Source organism: Ceratotherium simum, chromosome 33 (genome assembly GCF_057802395.1).
Source record: "Ceratotherium simum simum isolate JZ-2026a chromosome 33, ASM5780239v1, whole genome shotgun sequence".
In the NCBI taxonomy this organism is placed as follows: domain Eukaryota; kingdom Metazoa; phylum Chordata; class Mammalia; order Perissodactyla; family Rhinocerotidae; genus Ceratotherium; species Ceratotherium simum.
The window spans coordinates 11152516-11175752 of NC_141932.1; the positions used below are offsets into that span (position 1 = coordinate 11152516).

Sequence of the window (23237 nt, forward strand, 5' to 3'; positions counted from 1 at the left end):
TATCAGCACTATTGGACCCGCTGATGGACCCGCTGTCCATCTCCAGTCCCTACCTTCCTCTTGAGCTCCAGACCACCCATCTCTCCAGCTGCCTGCTTGACGCTGGTCTCCATGGGGAGTCCCAGAGACCCTCGAGCTCCCAACATGTGACTCTGACCTCATTGTCTCCATCTCGGGCCTGCCCCCCAACACTTGAGAGAAATGAAAACACACCTGCACTCAGTCTTGTGCAAATACATTCACAGAAGCTTTATACATAATAGTCAAAAAATGGAAGCAAACCAAATGTGCATCAACAGAAAAAGGGGTAAACCAAGTGTTATATACTGGAATCTTACTCAACAATAAAGGAACAAAATACTCATACTCACAACAGCATGGATGAATCTCAAAAACACCAATACTGAATGAAAAAAACACATGAGTACAAACTGCATGATTCAAATTATATAAACCAAATGTATCATTGATAAGGTTCATTTTTTCCAAACTTTAATCCACTTGTTCTACCAAATTGCTAAGTCCTTCCTTTCCTAGATGAATAGACTGTGTGTAGTTCAGTGGATTGTGTATAGTGTGTGGGTCCGTTTATGGACTCTGTTCTGTCCACACCACACTCTCTTGATGACTCTAGCTTTATGTCTGCTGACTGGGATTACTTGAAATCAATATGGAGAAAACGGACATCTTAACAATACTGTGTCTTCCCATCCATGAACATGGTATATTTCTTCATTCATGTGGATCTTTTTTAATTTCTGTCAGCAATATTCTGTATTTTTCAGAATGGAGGTATTGCCTGTTTCAATTTTTAAAATGTTCCTTGGTGCCTTATGTTTCTTGCTGCTGTTATAAAGGGGCAGGGGTCCATCTGTAGGGAATTTTTAAAGCTTCATCCAATGCTTTGATTTCTTTCCATAGAAGCTAGTTCATGAAGTGACTGCTGTGATCCATTCCTGTCTTCGTCTGGGTGCTGTAGGAGAATTTGGGGATCATGTTGTTTCATTCATCAGATGGTCATGTGAGCATTTGGGAACTTTCCTCATTCATTTGATTTGTCTCTATAGGGGAGACCATGAGCTGCTGCCTGGCTTTCCCATCTCAACCCGGAAGTTTACCTCTGGAGCTCGGCTTTCAAAGACAGAGGCAGATGAAGGCCTGGTGGGAGGACACTGCAGGAGAAGGGACCTGTGTGCAAGATCTGAGATCTGACACTGGTCCCTTCCAGAGTCAGGAGAAATTCCCAGCAGAACTTTTCTGTTCAAAGCATCAGGGTTCAGCACGTGTTCAGCATACACTTTGTGGCAGGTGCTGTGATAGAATTTGACTCCCAGAATTCTCACTATGAACTTGCAGGAGGGGCTTCTCATCCAGGTTTCAGACAGCAGGAAACTGAGGCAGAGAGGTAGGAGTTGATCTGTCCTTACTTAGTCAAGAGGCAGAGTGTGGACTCAAACTCAAAACTCTTTGGTTCCAAAGTCTGTGCTCTTTACACTCTTTAGAGGGATTTTTAACTCTACAGCAATCAGCCCAGGACTTTTATTTGAACCACAGGAGCCATGATCCCTCAAGCCAGGGCTGAGTCTCTGCAGTTTCTCACTTGTGGATCTTGATCTCTGAGTACTCACTACCAGTGGCCTCCTGTTCCTGTGGGTCCCGAGGCTTCATGCCACAATAGCTGAAAGATGCATAATGGAGCTCTTCGTCCTCCCCTGAGCAGGGGGCAGCCACATCTGGGGGAGGGTGATCTGGGAAGCTTCCCTTCTGGGATTCAATCAGGGGACCCTGAGTGGAGGGAGAGAGAAGGGAGTCAGAGCAGAACAATAAGGACAGGATAAGACAGCAAGTGTCCAGGAGGGAAGCCCATGTATTCCTTCATCTATTTATCCCACATGCATTTTTCTTGACATGTCCTTTATTCATGCTTTCCTTGAATATTTAATCTTTAGAGAACACCTTATTGGGTGCTTGCTGTTCTCATGAACTTCCCACAACAACCCCATAAGGAAGATATTATCATTGTCTCCATTTTATACATATGAAAACTGCAATGATCAAGGTAAGCAGCATGCTCAAAGTCCCTGAGGAAGGGACCAGCCTGGTAGCATAGCAGTTAAATTCAGGCACTCTGCTTGGCACCCCTGGGTATGCAGGTTCAGATCCCCGGCACGGACCTATGCACCACTTAACAAGCCACGCTGTGGGTGGCGTCCCACATAGAATGTAGAGGAAGATGGGCTCGGACGTTAGCCCAGGGCCAATCTTCCTCAGCAAAAAGAGGAGGACTGGCATCAGATGTTAGCTCAGGGCTGATCTTCCTCACTAGAAACAAAAGGCCCCTGAAGAAAATGAGGATCCAATCCAGTTCCTGCTGACCTCAAAGCCCGAGACCCCCTCAGTGTGAGGCCCTGAGCTGGGTGCTGGATGTTCTATGGTGGACACAGCAGACACAGACCCTGACCTCTTGCAGCTTACTGTTTAATTGAGGGATGCAGTGAAATATGAGATAAGCAAATAAATATCTAATTGTGAGTTATGATATGATGGACAGGAACTGGGTGAGTAAGAGAGGATTACAGAGCCTTGATGCAGGCATAGCACCTGCCCTTGGGAAGCTCACAGTTTGGTGGGATGACAAGCTAGTCAAAGAAATTTTGTCGCTGTGATAGGAAGAATAACAGCCTCTAAAGATGTCCAAGCCCTAATCCCTAGGAAACTCTGAATGTGTTATCTTACATGGCAAAAATGACTTTGCAGATGGAATTAAATTAAGGACATTGAGATATGGAGATTCTCCTGAAGTATTTGAGAGAGCCCAATATAATCACAACAGCTTTGACAAGCAAAAGGAGAAGGCAGAGAGAGATTTGAAGACACTGTGCTTCTGGCCTTGAAGAGGGAGGGAGGAGCCAAGAACCAAGGAAGGCAGACGCCCTCAGGGGGCTGGAAAAGGTAAGAAAATGCATTTCCCCCCGGAGCTTCCAGAAGGAACTCAGCCCCGCCTGCCAATGCCTTCATTTTAGTCCAGTGAAACCCAGTTTGGACTTGTGACCTCCAGAACTGTAAGACAATAAATTGATGTTTTTGGAAGCCAATGAAGTTGTGGTGATTCATGACAGCAGCAACAAGAAAGTAACACAGACTCACATGGAGGAGAGTGACAGGAGCTGCCTGAGGAGAATCCTTCTTTGCTGCTCCTCTCGATAAGAGAACACTTCACCAAAATGGTTAATATTTTTGCCCCTCCCATTCTCTTCATTGTTCAAATTAAGATTCACACACACACACACACACACACACGCAAACCACTTACTGACACTGCTGTTATCAATCACACCGGTGACCTCTGCTGGTGAAATCAATATTTCAGTCCTCACCTCTCTGGACTTGGCAGCAGCAGGTGACCTGACTGCACACCTGCCCTAAAGGAAAGCCCCTTTAGACTTAATTACAAGACATCACACTTTCTGGATCCATTGACGTCGCTGGAAGCCCCCTGGCTGGATGTTCCCCATCTCCCTGCCCCTAAATATCAGAGCAACCCCGGACTCTTTCCTTCTTCAACTTTGTTTCGTGATCTCATCCACTACATTGGCTTCATCTCATCTAGTAGGCTGATGACTCCCAAATCTGTACCCCCAGCTCCTTCTCTCTGGAAAGACTTTAATCCAAAGGTATACTTGAAATGCCCATTCCCTGTCAAAACAAACAGAAAACTCAACATATTCACACTGAACTTCTCCTTTTCTCCCCCAAATCTCTTCCTCCAATCATCTCCACATCAGTGATTGGTGCCTCCATTTTTCCGGCTGCTTAGTGCAGAAATCTAGGAGTCATCCTTGACCCCTTTCTGTCACTCACACAGCACTCCCAATCCATTAACAATTGTCAGTAGCCTTAAGTTCAGAATTCACCCAGAATCCTATCAAGCCACACCCTCATGCCATCCTGGTTCCAGCCACCATCACCACCTGCCTGGAATGATTCACCAGTCCCTTTTCTAACTTCTCTGACACACAGAGTCTCTCTGTGCACAGCATCCAGAGGGATCCTGTGAAAATGAAAAGGGGATCAGGTTCCTCTTCTGCCTGAAAGTCTCCAGATGCCCACAGTGTCCTGTGTATGCAGATGTGATGTACACACACGCTGACTTCCCCAAACTCATTTCCTGCTTGTTGGCCTTGCCTCCCTCTGTGTAATCACTCGGACGTCCTTGCTGCTTCTCACTCACTGGTCAGCCTTGTGTGTCTGACTGTTTTCACCTTCTGTTCTCTTTGCCTGGTGGGCTCTTAGATCACACAGTCAAGTTGCAAACTCTTGATTCTCCTTCATGCCTTTGTACAAACATCACTAACAAAACCACAAGCCAACCTACAGAATGGGAGAGAATATCTGCAAATCATGTAACAGATAAGGGGTTAACATCCAGAATATATAAAGAACTCCCACAAATCAACAACAACCACAAAAATACACCCGTTAAAAAATGAGCACAGAACTTGAATTAGACATTTCCCCAAAGAATATATAGAAATGGCCAATAAGAATATGGAATGATGCTCAACATCACTAATCATTGGAGACGTGCAAGTCAAAAATACAATGAGATATCACCTCACACCCATTAGAATGACCACTATAGAAAAAAGAAAAAACATGTGTTGGTGAGGATACAGAGAAATTTGAACCCTTGTGCACTGTTGCTGGGAATGTAAAATGGTGCAGCCACTCTGGAAAACAGTACGGAGGTTTCTCAAAATATTAAAAATGGAATTGCCATATGATCCAGCAGTTCCACTAGGAGTATTTATCCAAATGAACCCAAAGCAGAACCTCCAAGAGACGTTTGCACACTCACGTTCCCTGCAGCATTATTCACAGTAGCCAAGAAGTGGAAGCAACTCAGATATCCAGTGACGGATGGATGGATAAAGAAAATGTGGTGTATACATAGATTGCGATATTATTCAATCTATTGGGATATTTAAAATGAAGGAAATCCTGTCACATGCTACAACATAGATGAACCTTGAGGACAGTATGCTAAGTGACATAAACCAGTCACAAAAAGACAAATACTGCATGATTCCATTAACATGGGGTGTCTAGAGTAGTCAAGCCCATGGAGACAGAAAGTAGAATGGCGTTTGCAGGGGCTGGGGTGGCAGGGGAAGTGGGTAGTCAACGGGTACAGAGTTTCAGTTTTGCAAGATGGAAATGTTCTAGAGATCTGTTTCACAACTGTGCACTTAAGAATCATTATGATGGTCAATTTGTTATGAAATTTTCACTACAAGAAATAAATAAATCCCAAGAGCGCTCCACATGCCATCTCCTCAACCCTCTCTATTCTCTGTACCCTGCATTTTCCCCAAAGCACACGTCTACCTTGCACATTCTATTCACTTATCTGTGGTTAGGTTTTTTTTTTTTTTACTAGTTTGATTATCACCCTCTGTCTAGAAAACAACTTCCTTGAGCCAAGGTTTTAGATATTTTTCATGATGAGTCTCTGCCACCTACACTCCTCGTCACTCAGTAGGTGCTCAATAACATTTCCTGGAGGAATTGGTGAATGAAAAGATGCATGTTACCCTGCTGTCAAAACCTTCCAAAAGCCCCCAGTCACACTCCAAATGCAATAAATAAGTGAAAAGTGTGACATGTCCATTGGAGCATGGAGGATGAACAGGAATGAATGAGTGGAAACGGGGAGGGAAGAGCTTTAGAGGAGGAAGAGCCCATGCAGAGACCCAGAGGCACAAGTAACCTTGTTCTGGTTGATGACGATGAAAAGTCCAGTGTGGATGGAGTGTGAGTGGGAGGTGGGGGGAGTAGAGGAAGTGGCCTGGACAGTGGGGCTGGGATCAGGGTGAGGTAAGTGAAGGTCTCGTCCAAAATGAAAAATTAAAATGGGAGCCAAAATCCTCAGTAATTGAGATTAAGAGTATTTGAATACAAGATTTTTTAAATCAAAACGAATGCAAAAAATCCCATGCAGAACAAAATTCAATACTTTAAATAACCCAGGATTAGTAAGAGTGTCCTTCTGGAACAACTGGAGTCTGAGGCAGAGGAAAAAATGTGTGCCCCCATATAGGTGACTTTATGTATTTTAATGGTCAATTTTCTCAAAACATTAAAATGATTGAAATATTACTGAAAACCTGAAAATGCTGTGTATTAAAACATTATTGTAAGTTTCAAAGGTTTTATGTGGACCCGAATGAGAATTTACTACAATTTTGATTCCATGCCTTTACTGGAAGCAAACACAGACAGAATATTGTCAAAATCTCCTTCTCTGCCTCTCTCGTTTTCAACTGAGAATGCTGCCACGTGTGACAATATCTCTTGACCAAGTTATGATCTTAAATTATTATTAACTAACTTCATTATACTCATCCAACCATTATTTAGATTTTTGATATTTCACTCATCGTGGATTTTTTTCATTAATTTTGATTTTTAAAAAATACTGCCTTAAAGTAGTACCACGATTGTTGAGATTTTGGACACGTTTCTAAGTTTTGTGTCTCAAGCTAGTGCCTCACAGTCCTCACCCTAACCCCGGGCCTTCTGGAGACGTAGGGGCTGAGAGGCCAGAATATGCAGGGCTGTGGGCCGAGGAGTTGGAGCTTTATTCTCTAGGTCAGGGGTCAGCAAACTACATACAGCCCTGGGTCCAATCCGGCCCAACGCCTGTGTTTGTAAATAAAGTTTTATGGGAACATAGTCATGGTCATTCATTTACTTATGGTCTAAGGCTGCATTCATGCTGCAAAAGCTGAGTTAAGTGGCTGTAACAGAGATTCTATGGCCCAAAAAGCAAAAAATATTTATTCTCTGGCCCTTGATAGAAATACTTTGCCGGCCTCTGCTGTAGGTGATGGGGGCAAACAGATGTTCAAACGCAGACGAACTGAACAATGACGGCTTTTAGATGATCGCTCTGTGTAGGGCAAGGGAGATGAGGAGCAGGGAGATGAGGCGTCCAGGAAAGAGATCCTGAAGCCTGAGCAATGACGGGGGTCAAGACGGAGAGAGGGAGACTGGTGCTACCTGTTTCTAGGAGGAAAGTAGACAAGACGTGGTGAATTTTTGGCTGTAGCAGAAGAAAGGGAGGATAGAGAGAAGGTGATTCCTCCATGCCTGGTCTGAAGGGAAGAGGAGGGGCTGTCATGCTGTCAGCAAGATGAGGATCCGACTTGAAGGGATGAGGAGGAGGAGATGAGGAGAGGAACTTTGGCCATACTGAGCGGGATAATCTAGGGAGTCACCCTGGGAGAGGTGTCCAGGCACAATGCTGGATGGAGAGAAGTCCAAGTAACTCACCTGAGAGACTGACCCCGTGACACTGTTTGCACACTCCATGCCCACGTCAGCCACATCCTCTGCTGGCCTGGCCACTTTCTTCCTTCGGGACCTCACTCTGAGTGAAGAGATCAAGAGCCTTTCAGTCTGGACAGCTCAGGGTGCAGTGGGCAGACTGACCCCTCCTCTGTTCTCTCTTAGGGGCTGGAGGGGTGACTGAGGTGGGAGAGGGGTGGCCCTGTCCCAGAGACCCCATGGTTGAGAACAGGCTCCCCCCTCCTGGACACTGGGGCCAGAGGTTTGTGACAGACTCACCCAGGTGCCAGGGGTCTCCTTCCTGCCCTTGCTTCAGGCTCTGGACCCACCCAGTCCCCCAGCTCTGGCTTCAGGGATCCGTGGCTGCCTTCCCTTCCCACCCCAGGGCTCTCCCTCCCTCCCCAGGTCCCTGCTCACATGATGACGATGACGCAGAAGGACAGGAAGAGCAGGGCTGTAGCACCTGCTCCCCCCACGGCCCCCAGCACCACTCCTGATAAAGGCCACGCTTTTCCTGCAGAGGATTGGATTATTAGTGTTTCCCTCTGAGAACTCGGTCTCTTCTCCTCCCACTCCCTGTAGGGCCCCACACTTCTGTGTTCAGGCCACTTTGCCATGAGCAAGAACATGTTCAGGGGCTGCGAGTGGGGGTTAGGGTGAGGAGAGTGAGGCATAGAAGTGCTGAGTTGCGGCCTATCTTTAATTAAAATGTTGTCATTTTGTTCTTTGTGGAGTTTATTTTGTATTTTTAAAATACTTTTTTAAATACTCTATTGCAATATTATTGCTCTTGATTCCTGAGGATTTTCCATTCTCCTTAAGTTTTATGGTGAAGAGGAGAGGTTTACTCACCTGACCTTCGTCCCAACCCCCGAAGAAAGGGTCTTGTGTCCCGAGACACACCTGTCCAGACCCCAGCCCCTCTCCTCCAAGACCCACCTCCTTCCCTGGCTCCCCCTCCAGCCCTCAACCCACCCCACAGCCCTGGCCTGGCAGGAAATGGACAGTGACACCCTGAGTCCCAGGGGATTTCCAGGCCTCACAACCCAGCACAGAGCAGAGCTGAGCTCCCCTCTGAAGCTCAGGGGGCTGCTGGGTGGAATGTGGGGTGGCGTGGGTGCTGTCCTCCGCCTCCAGCCCCTCCCCCATCCACGGGTGCACTCACTCTGCAGAGAGAGGCTCAGGGAGACGTGCATGGAGCCCTGAGGGTGCTGAGCTTGGCAGGTAAATTTGCCTTCATGCCTCCAATCCACCCAGGGCAGCTCTAGGACCCCGGGGTTCAAGGGCTGTGAGGGGCTCAGGGTCTCGCTCCCATGGGCCCAGCTCAGCGTGGCTGGGGGGTTGCTATCAACAACACAGACCAGGTGCAGTGACTGACCTTCCAGGACTGAAAGAGATGACCCGTTCTTCAGGACTGTGGGTGCTGGAGAAGAAGAGACAGAGGGTGAGAGAGGCAAAGAGATGGAGAGAAAGGAAAAGGATGCAGAAGGAGACCTGGTGAGGAGGACAGACACGCAGATACAGTTTGAAGTGCAAGGAAATGCACACTTTGACCCCTCAGTTGTGGAAATGTACACTTGTCCACCCTCCATGCAAAGCAACTTGACCATATCTCTCAAAATTAGAAAGAGCATAGGAAGCAGCCATATTCTGCTTTTACGAAGTTATCGCACAGACACACACACACATCAAAGGAGACACAAGAGTATTCATTTCAGGGTTTCTGTTAGTAGAAAAAAACAAATGCCATGATTTTTCCATTAACAGAAGATGCACACAAATCAGAATCCAGCCAGGACATGGAATACGGCACAGTCATGGAGAACAATGAGGACAGTCTGCACTACTGACATCAAATGACCCATAAGATCGTTTAGGTGAAGAAACCAAGGCCCAGAGCACCCTATGGACACTGGTCACTTCCTGGGAGTGGACGGGGCATCTGAGGACAGACTCTGCTGTTCATTGTGAATTTTAGACCATGTGAATATATTACCTGTTCAAAATACCTAAACAGATGTTAGGGAAAATAAAAAGATGAGACTGGAGGAGTCTTCAGGAGATGGGTGATAAGGAGCCTCAAGAGATGGGCTCTGCTGTGTGAATGTTGCTCTGTTCTCCTTGTGGAGCTGAGAAGGCAGTTGGAGAAGTCTGAGGGGTATGACGGGGCTGATGTGGACAGATGCCCACAGCTCCTTCCTACCTGTGCTGTTTCCTGGGAAGACAGTGACGGTCAAGTTCTGTGGAGAGTCTGGCACAGAAAGACAAGGAGGCCCCGCATCAGTGGTGAGGGCTGGGTGGACATAGGTCCTTGTCCCCAGGAGCTGTACAAATGGGGGAAGGGTGGAGGCACGAGTCCTCCTGACCTGCTCCCAGTGTGGATTCTGAGACCCCCCCACCAATGTCTGAGACCCTGACACCCCCATCCCCACTGCCCTCAGGACTCCATCAGGGACCTGGGCGTCCTGGCCCAGCACTCACAGGTGACGTTGAGCTGGATGGTTCTTTCCACAGTTAGACCAGTTGTGGGGAACTTCACCTGACACGTGAGGTTGGTGCCATGGTCCTGGGGCCGTGGGGTGAGGGTGAGCACCGAGGAGAAGCGGGTCCTGGGGCCCAGGGAGGTGAGGGCCGCCGACATCCAGGAGAAGATGGGGGGCGTGTCTTGCTCACAGGCCCAGGGCACAGAGCAGGTCAGGTTCCTGGGGTGGCCAGACTCCAGGGTCTCCGGGATGAAGATGTCGGGTGTGTGGGTCAGGGCTGGTGAGGAGATGGGGAGACACAGGGATCAGGAGGGAGAATCTGAGGAGCAGCCCTGAGAGAAGCCTCAGGCTTTGGTCCAGCTCTTCCCTTGGACTCCTGACCTGTTTTACCTGCAAGCCCCTCCCAGGTTGGAAAGTCCCCTGCCTGCTCTGCCCTGGGACCCCCATGTCCTTCCCCTGTGGTGATTCCTGGAGCCAGCGCCTTACCCGTCACATGCACAGAGAGCTGGTTACTTGTGTAAGAATGTTTCACATTTCCTCTCTCCACTCGAAAAAAGTATTTCCCGGCATCTATCCTCCTGGCGTTTCTGATGTCCAGGGAGCAGTTGTATCTCTGGGGGTCCCAAAGAAGGCGGAATCGGCCCCGGGTCTCCTTCTGTACTCCTGGATATGGGCTGTTTGTGGCCACAGGAGCATCCTGGCCTACTCTGGCCCCTTCCCGGAACCAGTAGCCACGAGCTGGGGTAGAGCTGCTCCAGTGACTCCAAGGATAGGGGAAGGAGCAGGGCACAAACACACACAGGCCCTCCTGCACCGTCACTGACTCCTGCACTTGCAGCTGATAACCCTCTTCCAGCTTCCCCCATCCCTCGGCCCCCTCCCTCCACCACAGCAGGGCCAGCAGCAGCAGCAGCAGCATGTCTGGTGTTGGCAGTGCCAGGTTCCCCAAGAAAATCTGTTTCCCGGGGTTCTTTCTCAGGAACTAAAAGTTGCAGACTTGAGGAGACTTTAACAGGAAGATGAGGGTGAGGTCAGAAGAGTTACCCTCCTCAGAGGAGGAACTTCACACCCAGACAGTATCAGGGCCGGGACAGCCCATGGAGTCAACCATCCACCAACCACGTCCACTCCCAGGGACCACGGGCCAGGGAAGGTGAGAGGCTCACCCAAATTCACAGCCCATGCAGGGCCTGAGCCCCGTCTGCTGCCTCCCTGTCAATGTCCTTTCCCTCAGGGATCGTTTTCCGCCAAGTGAAAATTGGTGCGTTCTGACCAGACCCCCTGAGTCTGTCTGTGGAGGTTGGTCCAGTGCGGGGTGGGACTCAGGGAACCAAGATATGAAGGAGGTCGACTGACCTCCGTCCCTCAGCATCACCATGGTGGGCATCCCCTCTCTGCTCACGAGGTCACACACCAGCCCTGGACACAGCCCTGAGTCACTGTCCAGTGGGGAGACAACAGGTGTCCAGGCAGCTGGAACTCCCTGTGACAGAGGATGCAATGGGTGACACACAGGCAGTGTGTGATGTCGACAACCCTCAAAGTTGGGGGTTGTGTCTCAGGAGGACTGGGCGGGGGGGACACTCAGGCGGTGGAGGCCAGGATTCTGTGTGTTAACACAGCTAAGGATGTCGAGGGGAGCCCAGCCCACAGGACCCCTGGAAACCGGGGCTGTGATTCTCTGTAGAGTGGGGTTTGGAAGCGAAGAAAGTGCAGGAGGGAAGGGGCAAATTTCGAAAGGGATAGAAACTTCCCCCTTTATAGAGACAGTATCCGCACCAGAACGGATTTCTTCATCACTGGTGTCTCAAGGGGCCGTGCTCCTCCTCATTGCTCCAGAGCATGGCAAGATCTGTCCACCTCTGGGTCTTTGCCTAAGCAAGCTCTGCTCTCAGAATCTGGGTATGTGGGAGACACACAGCAAGGAACGCCAGCCTGGGGGTCGTCCACCTTCAAGGATGATGAAGATTTCATGAGAGAAGAAGCATGCTCCTGAATTCACAGAAGGTTAGGTTTAACAGTGTGGTGGGGGCTTTGAGGAACTGATGGGAGTCTTGGGAGGTGGTGACTGTCCAGACGCAAGTCAGTTTTCTGGAAAGGTTTTTTTGGGAAATGTAAGGCACATACAAGTAAGTGCCCCCACAAGAACAGCTCAGTCATTCCTCAAAAAATGAACAACCGGGGCTGGCCCCGTGGCGTAGTAGTTAAGTGCTCACACACAGATCGCAGGAGCGCACTGATGCACTGCTTGTCAGGGCATGCTGTGTCCACGTCCCATATAAAGTAGAGGAATATGGGCATGCATGTTAGCCAAGGGCCAGTCTTCCTCAGCAAAAATATAAAAAAAAGAAAAAGAGGAGGATTGGCATCGATGTTAGCTCAGGGTTGATCTTCCTCACAAAAAAAAAAAAAATGAACACCCTCCAAGAAGTAGAAGGTTAGGAGCACCCAGGACCTCCCCCCTAGATCCCCTTCCCCATCACCACACCACACTCCCCACAGGGAGCCCCAGCCTCACTGTAATGTCATTTATTTCCTTGCTTTGCTCTGTGGTTTATCATCTGAACATGCTGCCTTTAACACCATGGCTTTTCACGTGTTTCTTAAGACTTTGTATACATAGAAAAATTACAGTCTTTCTTCTATTTGACTTCATGAAGCTGCCCATCCCATATTATCCCCTTCCCAGAAGTATCACCCAAAACCTGGAGTAGAGTCAGTGCTGTGATCATGGAGAAGGAAGCTGCGGGGTTGGAGCCTGCATAGACACTCCCACACCATCACCATTTCCTGCATTTTCAGTTGGAATCTCATCCTGCAGACCCCTCCCCCTCCTGGGCCCCTGTGCTGGCCACTCACTCTCTCCCTGCAGGGGCAGCTGCAGCATCTGTGCTCAGAAGGGTGTGGCCACGCCGATCCTGTTCCCATTGTTCGCAATTTGCAAAGAAAAGCAGAAGAATGGGAAGGAGAGACATAGGGAAAAAACTAACTGTGTGCAAAAGAGGAAGTATAACCCACGGGCCATCAGAGCTGAGGGGATCGTCTAGCTTTACTTCTCCATTTTGCAGCAGAAAACCCGAAGTCCAGAGTAAGCAAGTCAGTTGGCCAAATCACACAGGTGCCCTGTCTCATGCACTATTCTCTGCACCTTGAGCCACTTCATCAATCTTTGTCAGCCTAGCTTTCCTTGGCAGAGAGGCAAGAAGTTTAAGTTAATCTGGAAGAGAAGAATTTTCAACTCAACCCAAGAGGGGAGGAAGGAGATTTAATTCATTTGTTCATTTATTCATTCAACAGTCATGTAAATCATGCCTTCACATTGCTAGTAAGAGGGGTGAATATGACAGGTCTAGCCCTTGCCTTTGAGGAGAGCACCATCTGGTAGGGAGACAGGTTACCTGATAATTCTGGTGCCATAGGCAACGTGGCTGTGATGGGGAAGCACACATGGGGTGGGTGGAGCTCTTGCTCGTCTGGACTGAAGGGGGGTCTCCGGGAGGACTGGGCCAAGTAGACATGGTAGAGACTCGCAGGGGGTCAAGAGGGATGTAAATTCCGCAGATGATGCTGGTACCCTGGGAGTTGCCAGACTCGCAGATATTATCTTCTCAATACCCCTCACTCCCATACTGTGCTGGTGATCTTCTGCCAGCTACCAAGTTATGTGTTCTGAATGTGCCCAACCAAATCTTTGCCCCAGCCGACCTTAGACCACCACACATAGGGGGTGCTCCTTCTGCCCAGGACTTACCTGGCTCCTGGGCATTCCTTAGGAAAAGGCAACGGTGCTTTCCGTGGTGCTGATTCAGAGCTGACTTGGGAGATGTCTGCAGCTCTGTGGAGGGGCCTGCTCACACAGCACAGGGACCTTATATTTGGAGTCAGGAGGGTCAAGACATCAGATGTGCTGGGGAGGGCTCAGGTCTACCTGGGAGGAGACACTAGACAGGGGGAAATTCCTCTGCTTCTCCACCTTTTCTTTCTGTCCACCCTCAGGAATGTCCTATGAACAATGTCAGGCTGTGGTCACCGGTCCAAGGGCAGGGAAGGTGAAGGATTTGTCCTGCACCTTTGCATATCTCTTCCCATTTCATTTTCCCTACATCCCTAACAGAGAGGGATGTTCCCCTCATCAAGTGGAGGAGGCAGCTTAACTTCAGACAGACGAGTAGCTGTAGCAACTAGTCACCAAAGACAACCCCAAACAATCCAGACCCTCCTTCATACAAACATGGCGCTCCTCTCCTTACAAGATGGAGTTGGTTATTATTATCTCCTCTCCGTGAACCTAAATGGGGCTCATGTCCACTTTGCCCAATAGAATGTGGAGGACAAGATGTTCTGAGACTCATGGCTCAGACATTAAGAAAACCTGGCAGGTTCCACTCCCGCGTCATGGATTTCTGGGCATCTGTGTAAGCAACCACGGGGACTCTGATGGAGAGAGATGGTACGTAGAGCAACACTGAGGGGTCAGATATTCAGCCCCAGTCACTGCCACCACCCCAATGCGACTGCCTGAAAGAGCCCGAGGCAAATCTAGGGGTGAAACTGCCCAGCTGGGCTCTGGCCCATTTACAGAACAATGAGAATAAATAATAAACAATACAATAAAATTATTGCTTGAGCCACTGTGTTTTAGGTTGATTTGATGTGCAGGGTGAGATCACTAAACAGCAGCCAGGCAAATCATAGCTAATAAGGAAAAGGTTAAGTTGAAAGTTTACTCACCTGACGGATTTTTCCATTTGCTATATTTAAAGGATGACTTTTAAACGGGTATTTGAAAGCTTCAGTGAACCTACCCGTGGAGGATTTGTCAAGCTGGAACATATCCGTGGAGGATTTGCCAAGCTAGAACAACGTTTCCCATCATCCCATTCCCTCGTTGCTTCCAGGTTAAAGTTGGCCACAAAAGGGAGAAGTTGAAGCTGCCGCCACAGGGCTCTGAGGGTCAGTGGAGGCGGAGGTGCTATGAAGCCCTTGCACATCATCCATGATGTTTGGCTCACCCTGCTGGTGTGGCGTAACAGCTGCTCAACTGCTGGGAGGCAGGGAGGGGTAGCGGAAAGCCACCGGCTGGATTTCAGAGGACAAGGAGCACCAAGCCTTAGTACATGGATTGGTGCCCCAGGTGGACACAGGTGGTCCAGAGAGTCATTTACAGTGACGGGCAAAGGATTCAGGAGAAGAGCATCCCTAGTATTTCTCTCCTACTAAGACGTTGTCCCAGGATCTCTTTGACCTGACAACTAGGGCCATTTGCCTATTCAAAGGAGCCCCATCTTCCCCAGGGCAAAGGGCAAGAAATGGCCCATCTCAGTATTCAGAACGCCCAGTGCCCAGCTGTGAGTCTGTCTATCTTTCTGTGTGTGTATGCTCACCATTAGCCTCCGAGGCCAGTATGATGGCTAATTTTATGCGTCAACTTGACTGGGCTGTGGAATGCCCAGGTTAAATATTATTTGTGCATGTTCCTGTGAGAGTGTTTCCAGATGAGACTGGCTTTTAACGTGGTGAACTCAGTAAAAGAGATTTCCCTCCCAAATGGGGGTGGGCACCATCCAATCCTTTGAGGCACTGAATAGAAGAGAAAACAGTGCAGGTCAAATTTCCAGAGAAATGTTCCAGGGTAAATTTCCAAGGTGGGGTCTCCTTCTCAGAAGTCAGATTTCCAGAGTGACTGGATCCCAGCATTCCTGGGAAATGCATCTCATGAGTTTAGGTTGGCTAGGGAAGAGAAAGGGGCTGACGTCTTTTTCTGGAGGGGGACGCTCTGTGTTGGAGCCTCCCAGGGGCCTGTGGGCCTCCCATTAACTTGGATGGAGAAAAGACTTCTTTTCTGGGATTTACCCTTCCTGTCACATTCAGGAACAGTTTCTCATTTTGTAACTGTGTTTCATGTAATAAACATGAGTAAGAGAATCAGACTCCACCCTCGCTCTCCACCCTGGACCCCTCTGGCTCCTGGTCCTCTCATCTTCCCACAGCATGGACTGCAGCAGCACTACCAACAACAGAAGCATCTTTTGAACAATAAATGCCAGCCACTACCCTGGGACAGTCTGGTCACCAGGGTCCCTCAGTATGGGAAGAATGGCTTGGGAAAAATACGAGTAAACTACAACAGGAAGTGAGTGAATAAGAACAGGATGGTAATTGTGCACATAAGTGCAAGTTCAGACCCACAGCTGCCAGAGATGCGGAAGTTCTTGGGGATCAGCCATCACCACTTCCCTACTCTGCAGAACTCAATATAGTTCTAGAGAAAGCAAAAGACTTCGAAAAGTGATACTGGCTGATGTGACTATCATACTCGGAAGTGCTTATGAAAAGTTGAAATATTTTCTGCCCTGCACATTCGGATGAACTTGGCATTGAAATTTTTCCCTGGAAAATAATGTTTCCCACTGAATCAATTCCTTTATGGATACAGGGCTATTTGGGTTTTTCACTTTGTCCTGAGATGGTTTCAGTAAAATATACATTTTTTATAATTTTTAGATGTCATTTAAATTTTAAAATGAATCAGCATATATTTGTGTGAGGTATCCTCATATATTGTTTTTAAAGTAAAAGACATTGAAGCAAATATACATAGTGAAAGCAGTTCTGATTATAAAGACATGCTTCATCAATTTTCCTAATGATGACATTCCCAGAATAACTATCTAGATTAAGAAGCGTCACCAATGTCCATTCCTAGTTAGTCACGCCCACCCGAAAAAAAAGTACCACTGTAATGACTTCTACTATCATCGATTAGTTTTATTTGTTTTTAATTTTTACGTAGTTTGGAACTTCCAGTGTGCGTTCATCTGTGTCTGGCCACTTTGCTCAGTCTTTTGCTGTGAGATCTAGCCACACATCAGTGATTCATTCATTCTCACTGCTGAAAGAATTCCATTGTGTGCATATGCCACACACTCCATAATCTGTCTGTCTTTGATGGGCGTTTGGGCTATTTCCATCCTGGATCTCTTACGAAGAGTGGTGCTACAAAAGTGGTGATTTATGTATGTATGTGCACTTTTGTTGGGTGTATTTTGTAGCGTGACCTTTCTCAGTCATAGAGTGTGTGCATATTCAGTTTTAGTAAGTATTTCCAAACAGTTTCCAAAGTGTTTATAATATTTACATTTCAATAACGAGTATATGAGAGTTCCAGTAATTTCAATTCTAGACAATACTTGATATTTCCAATTGTATCCTTCATGAGATTTTTGGTCTGCTTTCGTTTTAATCATCCTGGAGATTAGTGGAATTCATTGTGGGTTTATTTTGCATTTCCTTGATGACTCATGAGACTGAGGAACTTCTCATATTCTCATGGGGTTTTGAGCATCTTCCTCTGAGAAGGACTTATAGTCTTTTGCCCAATTTCCTATTGGGTTGTGGATCCTTTTCTTATCAATTTTCACAGGTACTTAAATATTCTGCTACAAGTTCTCTCTTGGAGATTTTTATTACCAATATCTTCTTCATGGCATCTTTTATGAAGAGTTTCTTAATTCTAACGTAGTCAAGTTTATCAACCTCTTCTGTCATTGGTAGTAAATGTTTACCGTGTTTAAGAAATACTTTCATAGCCACAAAGATAGACAGATGGTCTTTTTTTTCTAAAAAAATATCCAAAGTTTCCCTATTTACATTTGGATATCCAAACCACTAGGAATGGACTTTCCTGTATTGTGTGATGTAGGTGTTATGATTAATTTTTACCCATGAGGATATCCAATGGATCCAGCACTATTTATCAAAAGGGCCATATTTCTCCCACTGCGCTTGCCATAAATCAAGTAAATGTATATGTGTAGGTTTGATTTGAACATTCTATCCTGCTTTATTGGTCTATCCTAAAACAGCCCCACATGACCTTAATTACTGTGGCTTTATAAGAGGTCTTGGTACCTGGTGGTACCAATATACCATAACTTTTCTCTTTTTTATGATTTTTTGCCTCTTCTAGGTCCTTTCCAACAAAATAAGTCTATCTAGATAATGATTAGTTCTGCATTCCTTCTACTGGGCAAGAACATGGAGAGAGATCGTCTCTGAGAAATAGAGTCATAGGGAAGAGCATGGCTAAAGGTGGAAAATAAGTGCTGAAAACCCCTTCTACAGACTAGTCATGATCCTCAATAATGCCAGAGGAATTGAAGCTCTGGTGACTGAAGCTAACTACACAGACCACAAAATCAAAATCCGGTTCAATTCTGACAGGACAGGTACAAATTCCCACATTAACATCCCAACAGAAGAGGCATGCCCACTTCCAGGCATAAACGCTGTTTACCTCAGTGTCTACTCTTCTACACACGATGTCCAACATTCAATAAAACATTTGGAAATGCACAAAAAGCAAGAAATATCAACAAACTTTCAAGAGTCCAAGGAATCAACAGAAGAAGTCTCGGATATGAACCAGATGTTGGAACTATCACAAAGGAACATATAACATAACTATTATTATGTTAAATGCTCTAGTAGAAAGGTGGGGAAAATGCATGATCATATAGGGAATTTCAACAGAAAGATGAAAATTATACAAAGAGATAAATGTAAATGGTAGCAATCTTATAAATTTAACATCAGAAATGAAGTATGCCCTTGATGGGCTCAGTAGACTTGAAACAACCAAGGAAAGAATCAGTAAACTTGAGGATCAGTTCATAGAAATTATCCACACTGAAACTAAAACCTTTCCATAAGGTCATTGGAACAACATCATATCTTTACTTAACTTTTTTGTTAAAGAAGTACCAAAGTGAGAATAGAATAACAAACTTCTCACCTGGATTTAAGAATTATTCACCTTTTCCCTGAGCTGTTAACAGTCACTGTTTTTTCTTATTAAGTTCTTCTGTACAGCAAACAACTGAGGGGAATCTTCTTCTGTTTCTGGCATTGTAAGTGCTCCCAGACCGAGTTCTTTGGCTTGCACATCCTTGTATCATTCTCCCCACTTTCTGTTGTAGTATGTTTGCATAGTGTTCATGTGATTACTCTTCATATTCTCATGCTTACCACAGGCAGTCTCTCCAGACTTTGTATCTTCCCCCTTAACTCAGAGCTAGGGTTTAGGAGGTAGGTGTTACTTTCAACCAACTTGTCTGAGATCTATCTGTCTGGGGTTAAGGGAATCTCTGGGGAGAGAAAGAGGGTAGAACTCTAATGGGAATGGGCACACCCCTCCTGAGGTCCAGGACTCCCCTCTCTCTACTGACACTTTGTGCTTCACTAGGGTCCTCTCCACAAACCAAGGGTATATCCTACATTGAGGTTTCTGCTTGAACCCATACTGAGAACAGTGTGAGGGAAGATGCTAAGCTCTTGCAACCCTCAGAGACAGCCCCTATGATATAAGGCTTCTTCTCTGGAAGTCTTTTCATTGATTTTATCCAGGTCAGTCCACTCATATGAGTGAGCATGTGTGCCAGTTGGGAGATCTCAGTGAAAGTTCTCAGAGTTCTGTCAATCCTACTTTCCCGAATATATTCCTGCTTCTTGAGAAGAGGAAATTATTCAGGCTCAGGAACCATTCGATGCCACACTACAGACTTCTGATTCTTTCCAGTTGACCCCATTGAGAAGTATATAGTGTGGTGTTTTATTCATTTCCTGGTTTGGACTTTGCTCTTGAAATTTTAGCTCCATTTACTGAAATGTCCTGTGTTCACTTAATACAGAATGGGACTTGCCACTCACAGCATCAGGCTAAGTTGCCAGCAGGAACTTGCATTTTCAAGGGATAAGGAGCCAGCACGCAACGAACACACACCTGTACCAGGACCTGCATACAGTGCTTCACGTGTGTCACAGCGTCCTTGTGAGATGGGGCTCATTACTTCCCCACATCACAGAGCAGGACACTGAGGTACGGAGAAGTAGAGTGACCAACTTTCTCATGTCACCCCCTTAGCAAATAGAGAAACCAGAATTGAATTCAAATTTCTCTTATTGTAAAGCTTATATTTATTCCCTACAACAAAGAATTCCCATTAAATTATTTATAATGCGTTGATTAGAGATACATTTACTGCATTAGAACCAGTGTTGAAGTCTCTCTTTCCCAGAGAAGCTCTGAGCTCTAGAAGCTATTTGTCCCCTATCCTCTGAATACTGGGGGCTGATGCTCCTGTCCCTTGGCCCTCAAGCTTCAGTTGTCATACCTGAGGGAATGTTATTGGATCTCTTGAGCCCATTATGGATTGATGAGAAAGGTCTATGGGCAGATCTTGACTATGCGGGAATGAGGACATACCATGTATGACCTCATCCTTCCCGTCACGTGAACTTGGGACTCCAGCTGTGTTATGGAGTGGCAGATGCCCCACTCCCATTAGTCCCAGAGAAAAAAGATTGCTTCTTACCTTTATTATGTCACTGAAAGACAATGATGTTCATGGGAATGTAGTATCTGGGAAGAAACATAATAGTTCCCTCTGTAGTGGTGAAGGGTGGAATGAGTGTTGGTCCTCTCCTCTTCTCAAGCTACAAAATCAGCAAAGTAGGTGGATTCTGGAATCGCTCTTGTCCCTCTTCTCAGGCACTGAGTACCCAGGATCCAGGCACTGAGTATCCCAAGCCTTGATTTCTCTTTGGACTCCCTCTTGCACTCAGGGTGCTGCAAGTCCTGGCCCCACAGGCATAGAAGACTTGGAATTTGGTGGTTTTCTATGGTCACACAAACTCCAAGAAACATTGTACATCAGAGTGGTTGATGTCAAATTCCCAGGCTTGTTGGGTGATGACCTAAAAATGAGGTGTGTATCGAGATCCCTTATGTGCTATGATGTAGTGATCTCTCCCCTGCTTCCAGCCTTATCTTGAACTAATTTCTCGGGGCTGCAATGAAGGTGGCTCACCACACAAGGGGACGTTTTTCCTCCCAATACTCTTCGTAGACCTAGAGCTCCAGGCCACACAATGATGCTCTTCGTGGTGCTGAACTAGGGCCAAGTTCTGAGCTCAAAAATCGCCCAGCTCTAAGAGAGGTCTGAACCCCTCAAGCATGAGATCCAAGATTCAGGCCAGGAAGGCAGCCATATAACCTGAAGTGGTGAAAAGATATGGCTTGCCTGAGAGAAAAGGTTTAGGGGACATGAATCCTCTCGTCAGTGGTCTGGGCTTCTCTTATGCTCTCTCTGCTTCCTAGTTCATCCCTGGGGATGATTCTGCATATCTGGGTGTCCCTAATTGCCTAGAGGAACTAAGAACAGCGAGACTATATGAAAGACAATTAGACCTACGATTTAAGAGACCAATGGGGACCTGAAGACAGAAAGAATCCTGGAGAGTACTGGGCTTTATGTTGAGAGGCTGTGAGATTGGAGTGACAGGAACTCGTGGAGGAGGGGCCATCCGTTTCAAAAAGTAAGCATTATACTACTGAGAAGTATTCATAACCTTTGTTTACTGACTAATATATTTCAGGAAAATTTTAAAAATAGGTTTTCTCATAAGACCTTACTACATATAATTTACATCTACTAAACAGAATATTTAGATCAAGATCCTGGAGAAAGCAGCCGACTTTCACTCATCCTTGAATATTGATTGAACATTACTCTGTGCTAAGCACCATCTCACATGTGAGGTTTCATGGCGCCCGTGGTCTGGTCTATAACATCATCAACCCCAGATCTCTCTTCCCAGAGCCAACAACATTTGATGACCATCTTGGTATACTCCCCTTTTTTTTTTTTCAGGACATTTGTTATTTCTCTCATTTTGATCCTATTGGAGGGGATGCTATATCGTTCTATTTTATTTTTCAAAGTAATTACCTAGTCTTCTAAATCTCAGTTTTACTGGTTATTTTTAATAGGAGATGTGCTATATTTAATAAATCTCTCAAATTAATTTTATTTTATTTTATTGCAGTAACTTTGGAATATAACATTATATAAATTTTAGGTGTATATCATTATATTTCCATGTCTGCTTAGGTTACATCACGTTCAACCACAGAAAGACCAATTACAATCCATCACCACACACATGTGCCTAATCATCCCTGTCGCCCTCCTCCCTCTCGCCTTGCCCTCTAGTAACCACCAGCCCAATCTCTGTCTCTATGTGATTGTTTGTTGTTGTTTTTATCTTCTGCTCATGAGTGAGATCTTATGGCATTTGACTTTCTCCCTCTGTCTTGTTTGACTTAGCACAATACCCTGAAGGTCCATCCATGTTGTCACAAATGGCTGGATTTCATCCTTTCTTATGGTTGAGCAGTATTCCATTGTGTATATATACCACATCTTCTTTATCCATCTCAAAATAGTGAGAGCATTTATTTGTTTTCGTTTTATCTTAAGTGAAAATGGTATAACATCACTGCTTTTGGAAATGACCAGTTTTTGCAGTTCTTCTCATCGAGTAACTGGAGTAAACTTTCTAGAACAAAGATAAGTAGAGCTCATGCTCCTGAGTAGAACAGTCGGGCGCCCACTGACTCATTTTCTCTACAACAGCGTTGCTCAGCCAATTTTCCCCCTGAACTTCCTAAACTGATGAAGCTCGCACAAGAATTCCACACTCCAGAGCCCAGATCCTTTGAGGCACTTGGAGGAGTTGAGGAAGTAACCAAAGTCTGGCTGCCTTTAGATGGAACAAAGTGCAATGGATTCATGGCCAAAAAAGAGATTTTATTTTCCTACAGTGTCACTTCCTTCCAGTCATCTCCTTTTCAACTTCCTCAAACAAAGCCTGAAGTGAGAAAACAGAGTTGTGAAATGTCAGTATTGGGGTTCCTCTATTCACAACATCCTCCTAGGTTTCTGATGGGGAAGCAGACACATGCTTCAGGCTTCTATAGTAATATGTTGACCACAAGTGACAGAATCATTAATCTATCCTAATAAAGGAGAATTTTATGAGAATATTCTGGGATCTCCCACATCATTAAAGAAGAGCAAAACCACCTGGTGGGAAAGATAGTCCTGAGTCTCTCATACTCTCACACGTCTTGCTGGCTCTGCCCAAATCATGATGCTCTGACTGCTCCTTACCTGGCCGAGTTCTCATGGATGTATTTGCAGGGAGCAACCTTGAGGGATGAGATCACGTCTCCCTCGAGGACAAAGAGCAGGCTCACTTACTGCTTGCTCTGAAAGTGGTAGATTCTGAATTTGCTTGTCTTTGCCTCCTGGGGACCTATCGACCTGACTCAGAGCTTTCTCTGAGACTGATCTTATCAACAAAATTTTCTGAACAGCTCGGGGTGCCAAAACAAACCCGCTCCTTAACCCCACGGGCTCACCATCTAGCAGGATGGGGAGCATTGAAGATGCCATTACAGACAACATCAGGACCGTTAGGAAAGTACGAGGCTCAGAACAAAGACCTGGGCTAGAGACAGCTGTTAAAGCAACAGCATCTACTCTTTAATTTCTAAAATAT

General features: G+C 46.2%; 1 protein-coding gene and 1 long non-coding RNA gene across 2 annotated transcripts; one reads left to right on the forward strand and one right to left on the reverse strand.

The window, feature by feature from the left end:
* Positions 1-223: 223 nt before the first annotated feature.
* On the reverse strand, positions 224-11167 carry LOC101397963 (sialic acid-binding Ig-like lectin 8). Its single transcript, XM_087421265.1, has 7 exons — positions 10320-11167; positions 9832-10110; positions 9554-9601; positions 8729-8773; positions 7768-7864; positions 7336-7432; positions 224-1785 (listed from the first exon to the last, which is right to left on the reverse strand). The coding sequence occupies exons 1-7, from the start codon at positions 10750-10752 to the stop codon at positions 1597-1599; spliced, it is 1188 nt and encodes a 395-aa protein (XP_087277391.1). The 5' UTR covers positions 10753-11167; the 3' UTR covers positions 224-1596.
* Positions 11168-11189: 22 nt separating this feature from the next.
* On the forward strand, positions 11190-16330 carry LOC147912804 (uncharacterized). The gene is made up of 2 exons (XR_015549433.1): positions 11190-11840; positions 14597-16330. It is a non-coding gene; the product is annotated as an uncharacterized LOC147912804 (long non-coding RNA).
* The last annotated feature ends 6907 nt before the right edge of the window (positions 16331-23237 follow it).